General features: G+C 41.5%; 1 protein-coding gene across 1 annotated transcript in view; it reads left to right on the top strand.

Annotated features, from left to right (window-relative positions):
* Nucleotides 1-396: 396 nt before the first annotated feature.
* Nucleotides 397-8,098, top strand: part of LOC306919795 (coiled-coil domain-containing protein 81-like) — a gene marked incomplete at both ends in the record, with an annotated part of 9,952 nt that continues 2,250 nt past the window's right edge. Inside the window, 11 exons of the mRNA XM_079496345.1 lie at nt 397-463; nt 658-719; nt 991-1,144; nt 2,192-2,376; nt 2,866-2,940; nt 3,406-3,597; nt 5,780-5,929; nt 6,021-6,167; nt 6,310-6,414; nt 6,914-7,066; nt 8,076-8,098. The exon at nt 8,076-8,098 is cut by the window's right edge and continues 82 nt beyond it. Of these exons, the coding sequence (XP_079352471.1) occupies nt 397-463; nt 658-719; nt 991-1,144; nt 2,192-2,376; nt 2,866-2,940; nt 3,406-3,597; nt 5,780-5,929; nt 6,021-6,167; nt 6,310-6,414; nt 6,914-7,066; nt 8,076-8,098 (1,313 nt within the window). The remainder of the gene's footprint in view (nt 464-657; nt 720-990; nt 1,145-2,191; nt 2,377-2,865; nt 2,941-3,405; nt 3,598-5,779; nt 5,930-6,020; nt 6,168-6,309; nt 6,415-6,913; nt 7,067-8,075) is intronic.

Genomic DNA, 8,098 nt, shown 5'->3' with positions numbered 1-8,098 from the left:
AGATTAGGCTACTTCAAAATAACCATGATGAAATGATGAAAATCATATGCTCTCGACGACATAATAGGCCTTAATAGTCTATTTAGCTTGAATTCGTTTTGTGTCCTTTATCCTTTCCTCTTCTCTTCTTTATAAAGTTCAGCGGCATGTCTTTTGCATTGCGGAGGGTGTTTTTTATTGTGCCATCGCTAATGGCAACCAACACGGTGGCTCTGGAGCTCTGGACTTCACGCTGTTTCAGCCAAGCAAGACAGTCAGCACTGCTCAGCAGGGGAGAGCGAACATACATTCCGACACACCTGCCTGAATCAAGAGGGATCGGTTTCGTTTAGAAATAAACTCAAACAGAGCGAAGATCTCCAGGGCCCATGCCAGGGCGGGGGTCCGTTTAAAAAAATGATTGATATACTACTGTGTAAGGAAAGGAACCTCTTCCCAACTCTGTCGGGGCTCTCGGAAAAAGGTCAGCGAATAGCCTATTATTATTCCTGTGTAGGCTACTTATAGTGTAGGCTATATTCTAAAATAGTCAAATATTTAGCCTGTGATAGTGTGATTTCTCGTTCTCTATAGCGCAAAGATCCGCTATACGCTGTTGTTGTCATGAGTCAATGAATGGGCTGGCATATCTGTTTTTTGTTTTTGATATCCCCCCAGATATCAACAGCATTTGGGCCAATGTGTCCGCCTACATTGAATGTCAGATGACCTTACAAAAGGTGATCATTCTAAAAGTTATTCCACTCCACAGGCTCTTATAATGAAATATAGCTATACTGATTTGATGTATTATTGATTTGATGTATTAAATATATCTGTAGGCCTACGTTATATAGCCTTATAGGCAGACCGCAGACTGAGTAGGCTACAGACAGATGCTTTACTTCTTTATTCTTACTTGCACGCTTGCATTATTGACTGATGACTGACTGACTGACTGACTGATTGACTGATTGATTGACTGATTGATTGATTGATTGATTGTGACAGGGAGTCCACATGGAAGGGCTGGGGAAATTCACTTTCTCTCGGCAGAAGTTGGATGTGGGCAGCAAGTTCATCACGATCCAGCGGCCGATTTTCCTCCTGGCAGAGAAACTTGTCCAGTCCCAGGGATTGAAGCAGGTCTGGCCACTGGCTGCAGGTGAGCTCAAATAGCTGGGTTCTTTTTTTATTTTTTGAAGGAAAAAGAACCACTCCACCCATTTTCAATCATATCATCCATTGGGCACTGGCCTACTTGGAACGATGCAAGTTGGAAATGCATGCCCCACCCAGTTATTGTATGTGTCCCTTTTATGCCCATATATGGAGTTATTGTAACGATGGAAGTTGGAGTTTCGTGCCCCACCCCGCTATGCAATACCCGTTGTACTAGGGGTGTAACAATACATTTTAACAGCGATACGATACGTATCACGATACATGGTTGACGACGATATTGGTTCATTATGGCGATCCGATACGATTCAATGATTTGAAATCGATACAGTAACTATTTAAAATACATTGACATTATTTTAAACTAAGTAATTAAACCCCTCTTTTTCTTTTTTGAGTGGTGTAAACCACTCCTACAACTGGCTTTGTTAGTGCCAACGGTTCTCGAGTTAAGTGCATTACAGCCGTACACACAGAGAGACAGACAAATGAAATGAAATGAAATCTATATTTACCCAGGGTATCTGGGCTAAGCTCAAGAACTTGTTTCCAGCCAGGCCCTGCTCATAGAACACATTTCATCGTAGTGGTTCAATGCCTTGTTCAAGGGCACTTCAGCGGTGGTAATTTTAACGTGTCGGACGGCTGATTCGAACTAGGAACCTTCCGCTATCCGTTCAGCCACCGCTGCCACGGACAGACAGACAGACAGACAGACAGACAGACAGACAGACAGACAGACAGACAGACAGACAGACAGACAGACAGACAGACAGACAGACAGACAGACAGACGTGATGCATTTATAGATAGATGATTGAAAATGGGCGGAGTGGTTCAGTTTAGGTGAGGACCAATTGGTCCATTATAATACCATTGCTGTCAAAAATGTTGCAATATCATAATGAGCATTTGAGGACCAATTATATGAAGGCTGGTCTGACTGGAAAATGGGTGAAGTGGTCCTTGAACTCTAACAAACTTAATGCGTGCATGCGTGTACATGCGCTTGTTTCCTCCATTCTGACAGCAATGCATGTCCCGGTGGTGCAGCTGAACTACACAGCTGTGTCACAAGAGAGTCCATTTAATCGTGACGTGGTGGAGGGCTGCGTCAGAGAGACCCTGCTCCTTCTGCAGAGAGCACTGGCCTCCAAATATCACACATTCCTTGCCTTCCAGGGAATTGGAGTTTTGTACTTTAAAAACAACAAGGTGATGTCTTCTGCTTTGGGGGGGGTCCAATATTGTAAACTCAATGTTACACTCATGTTACACTCAATTATAACATGCTTTAATCCCAAAACAACAAGGTGATGTCTTCTGTTCTTTGGCGGAAGGGGGGGTCCAATATTTTAAACATATTACACTAAATTATAACATGCTTTATTCCGTCTGCCTGTATGTTCTTAATGGGACATCAGTACAACTTGACATACATACAAAATATATTCAAGACGTTTCAATAATAGCAAAAATTGCCAATCTACAAGTGCACAGCTCGTCAATATGAGACATTGTGAGCTTGTACATCGGCTGTTTTCTCTATTTGTACAAGAAGTGTATGGGGCTTAAGTGGTTAAAACAGAAGTAGATCTCAACTTTTTCAGATCTAAGGATAGAGGCTCAAAAGCTTGAGAATAGAATATTGACATGTTGCATATAATCTCCATTGAATTTAACATAAATTAATCTTGTTCAAAGGTGCGGATGAAGTTCAACAGGGACTTTATTAATGCCATAGATGGAACTGGTAGACTACTCATAGCCTTTTCTCATGTGAGTAGATGAGGAGTGTGCACAATGCAGATGCATGTATGTGTGCATGTGTACTGTATGTGTGTGCTCACATACATACATGTGTATACAGTTTTAAATTAAATATTTGATATGTTAAAGGACAATGCCAACATATATACAATGTATGTAAACATAGAGTAGAGCATCTTCCTGTTCATTTATCCCAGCAGATTGGCTTGGCTGCTCATACAACCACGTTGTCTGGGAATGGTTTAAAGCCTTCCACAGCAGCGCTAAACCATGCTCAAATGAGAATTGAATTGGAACGCTTATTAACCATTCTAAGAACTGTTCTAAGAAGTGGAAAAGCCCTAAAGTCTGAGTGTAAACTGGTGTGCATGTCTTTCTAATTCATGTCTGTGTGACTGTGTGTCAACATCTGTTTATGTGTAATTGTACGTGTGTGCGTGCGTATATTACATCTATGTGTCCTTTCCCCTCCAGAGACCTGGTACTAGTGTCTCTCTTATGACAGGGAGACTGTCCAGTCTCCAGAGGCCACAGACGTCTGTCACACTGCCTAGTGTCAGATCACCTGAGGCAGGAAAGAAAATGGATGGCAAACCTGGAGTGTGGCTCACCCTGGCCCCTGCTGAATCAGACAGAACGGAGAAAGATGCAAGAGGTGTAACAACAGTCAGCTAACAATCAGCCAAACAAACACAATAGACAAAAAGACACACTGGAGAGTGGAGATACAGTACATGTGATACCACATGCAATGTGATGAATAAAGAGATGCAGTTGATACAGACAAAAATGCAGTTACAGATCTCATTGTTAGCTCATTGACTATGACTCACGTTATGTTGACTCATGTGACATTACTGCCATTTTCCAATACAATGGTTTGTTTGATTTGGCAGGAAGAATCCATTGGGGTCAGTTCATTTCAGCGTAGTTTAAAAATAAATTACTATTAGCTTGAAACTGGCTTGATATAGGTAATCCAACAACACACAAATGATTGTTGTATTTTAAATTAATACAATTTAAAGCACAGATTAATTTGTCTAAAAGTATAGCCAAAAATAGTTACTGAAGGAAAGACTGATTTACAAATGAATGACTTATTAACCTTGTATTAGTGTTTCAATTATTCATCACTGATTCAATTATTCAGGTAAGTTCAGTAACGTTTTAATGACTTTGGAGAAAATGTAAACAAATGCCATATCAAACCATAAAGACATTAATGGTATAATGGTCGATCTACACAGGGTTCTATACTATGTTTATGTGCAATATGGTTGAAGCTGTGAAAAGATAATGACACGTATGGATGCCTGTATGGTCCTAAAGCTTTGAGAGGTGAACAGTGAACATGTTCACATGATATCGTTGTGCCTCTTTAGAAGATCCCCAGCCACAGCAATCCAAATCCCATCGGACACTGCTGCCTGCCCAGGTGAATGGTGTCAGCCTCTCTGAAGCATTGAATCCAACACCACCCCCCACAGAGACAACTGACAAGTACAGTTTACACACACGCACACACACACACACACACACACACACACACACACACACACACACACACACACACACACACACACACACACACACACACACCAGACCTAGAAGTATGGACCAGTGGTGGTCCTATATTGTTACTATCCTGGGGCACAATCCAGCTCCATCAATGATGCAAAAACAACCTGTGGGACAGATCCCCTTCTGTCAACAGCAACCGGTTCTGTTTTGTACAAACACACACATGCGCATGCACACACACACACACACACACACACACACACACACACACACACACACACACACACACACACACACACACACACACACACACACACACACACACACACACACACAAGCATCCATATACTTTCCTCTCATTCCTCTGTAACCCTATGTATAAAGTTGGGAAGATTACTTAATGCAATCTGACTACTGTTAGTAACATTTGGATTACTGTAAAGCTAAATTACTCATTACTCAGACCCCTGGGACTGCCTCAGGACGGACCCCCTACATCAGCTGAGAACCAGCCTATACGTACATTGAATGTACACTCCACGCAACTGCCTGTGTATTGTCATTTATTGGAAACCACAAACATTATATATAATATATAATATAATACTTTGGAAACAGTAAATGCATGCTTCACATTCAATCAAAATCACACATACTCAATCAAGCACATACTGGTCACCGGGAAGTTCTGGATTAAGTGGTCCCGTCTGTCCGTTGGGTTTTATGCTGCCGCCAATATGAAATGAAAATGTATTGTGGATGTGGTGCTCTCTTGAGACTCTCACATTGTGGTGTGACCCTCCTCATATACTGATTTTTTGCCTCAAGGAGAAGCTGAAAGAAGTACAGAATACTGTGTTTTATATATAAAACAAAGTCTGTGAAATCAATGTTTCCACAGTTCCTCACATTTATATATTTCAACAGACCCTCTTTAGAAATCAAATTAGAAAGAAACACTAACAACACACTACCCATTCTTTCATGATGCACTCATTACGAGGAAAACTTTACAATGACTTAAAAAGTATTAAAGATAAACTCAACTCACAAAAATGTAAATGGTCTCATATCCAAAGTCCTGGAATATGAAATGATAAAAACATTTAATTTCAAAGATACTACAAGACATGGGTCATTATGACCAACTTATATAACTAAAGGTTAAGAATTTCATATTGCTTCCAGCTTCATGCAAAACAGTTTCTGGTTGAATGGAGACTGTACTACTGAACCACTTTTGTGTGGACATCAGACATGAAGACAACAGGAAATTGTCGTCGTCCAACTTATGAACATAGTGTGTGATCATGGATGGCGGCAGAATGAGCAGAGTGCGAATGTAAACGCATATCTGTGTCTCTTCCTAATATACTGTAGGTTAATTTCATCCATCTTACCACCAGAAGGCTCTCCTAGAGTAGAGGAACCTCACTTGAGCAAAGGTTGTACTGGCCACACCCGTGCAGGACAGGTGAGAAGAGTGTGTGTGCATACATGCGTGTGCGTGCAGTGTTCGTGTTTTGTGTCAACCATGTAAGCTTCTTGAGGCCATGTCCCTGTAGGAGTTGTGTTATCTGTGCATGCAACGGGCCCAGAGGAACGTTCCGCTCTACCTGAGAGAGGAGAGACTAGCACAGGAGAAAGCTCAGGAAATCATCTTACTCTTCAAAGAGCAGCAGAAAGACCAGCTGTACCTGCACAAAGAACAGGTTTGTGAGCATATATGCATAGATCATTGTGCTGGAGAATGTACCTGTACATGGCAATTGTCCATATTATATTATATGATATTATAATATGTTATATATTATATTATCAATCATTTTCAATGTGTTTGTGTATCTGTGGCAGGCCAACAAGAATGAAAAACATGATCATGCCAAACAGGTGGCTGCATTCAATCTGCAAGTGTCAGAGGCTCTGAAGGAAGAGAAAGCTATCTGTTCTCAATACCATGTAAGTGCATCCAATGGAACTGCGATCCGTTTTGTGACCATGTAGATCTGCTATTTTATGAGTGCACTTAGTTGAACTCAGGGTTAACAATATCTTTACCAGCTCAGTGGCCTTGTGTTTAGAATGTCCGTTGTGGAACTGGGAGGTTGTGGTTCAATCCCTGGCAGAATCATACCGAAGACTATATAAATGTTATTCAATGCCTCCTGACACTCAGCAAGAGTCAGCATTGAGGGTAGGATGAGAGACAAGTTCCTGTGGCAAACTAGTCATACTGTCCAGGGGGTGTACACATCAAGTTGCCTCATGCTGGTAACAGGAGATAGGCTCCTGATAGGCTCCTATCCACTTAGCTCAGAAAATGCTTGTTCCCAATGCTACTTTACTTACTCACTTTTACAATAGCTTTGTGCTTCTTGTGGCTCAACTATGTCTTATTTCATCTGTTCTCTTCAATGCGGTGGGACTAATAATGTCACTTTGGTGCCTTTATGTTTAGAGTTCGTTCATCTTCCCTGAACGGCCCCTGACCCCACCCAGAGAGATTAAGCAGCGTTGCTACTTTGATGAGCTGCAGGCTCAGATGGTGCAGAGAAGCCAGCACAAGACCCAGTCCCATCAGGGACGCCTTCTCCTGGAGCATCTAGAACAAGCCCAGTTAGCCCACGAGTAAGTCTCATGGAACAGTTTGCTCAAGTCATCTGCTGACATATAATGTACTATATACAGTACATTTTCGTGGCCTCGTGGCCTCGCTGTTTGACACCCCTGAATTCATACACAGTACAATCTCAAATGTTTGTTTAACTCAGAGAGGGTAAACATGAACTCTTGTTAGGTAATTGTCTGTGTGTGTGTGTGTGTGTGTGTGTGTGTGTGTGTGTGTGTGTGTGTGTGTGTGTGTGTGTGTGTGTGTGTATGTGTGCGTGCGTGCGTGCGTGCGTGCGTGCGTGCGTGCAAGGATTGCTTTGCTGAAGGCCCAGCAGTTCCAGCAGAAACAACAGAGAGTTGAACATTATCAGAGGGCTTTGGACGCACAGGCAAGAAAGAGTATATTTAAGGCTTATAACTATATGCTGTTTAATGACTGTAAGCTGTTTGATATGTTAAAAGAGTGAAAATAGTTAAGCCACGATTGGCATTTAACTTCTAGTTCTGAAATAATAGCTATTTTTAAAAGTCTCACAAACTTACCTCTGTATGTCTGTTTTATTTGTCTGTCTGTGGGGAACATATTGCATCTTGAAATGTATGTATGTCCATATTTTAAATGAGCTTATCTCTTGAGCCCATACTACTGTAATACAGTGGTGGTTAACTATTTGTTGTTCTGTACTAATTTGCTATGCTAAAGTGCTATTGCAGTCATCACAACAAGTTGCCCCTGAGAGTGTAGTCTAGCGTAGGAGAGTGTGACATTATTTTGTCACCCTTCCGGTAGGAAATCGAATGATTGATTGATTGAATACATTATTGGCAGAAATGTAAACAGTACAGAGTACAGTCAAACACTTGGTCCAAAAGGATATCACAGAATAAGGTCCTTGCAGTCTTGTTTCCATTCAGGTCCTGAATCAATGAGAGAGTCACTCACTTGTTGACACTTTCCACACAAATAACAGTATGCTGTGTATGTTGTACTTTACCCTCCTATCCTTTAGGTGGAGGACAGCATGGGACTTCC

Source organism: Electrona antarctica (assembly GCF_951216825.1).
Source record: "Electrona antarctica genome assembly, chromosome: 3".
In the NCBI taxonomy this organism is placed as follows: domain Eukaryota; kingdom Metazoa; phylum Chordata; class Actinopteri; order Myctophiformes; family Myctophidae; genus Electrona; species Electrona antarctica.
Note: the sequence above shows the minus strand (reverse complement) of the source record. Positions and strands in the feature narration are given on the sequence as shown.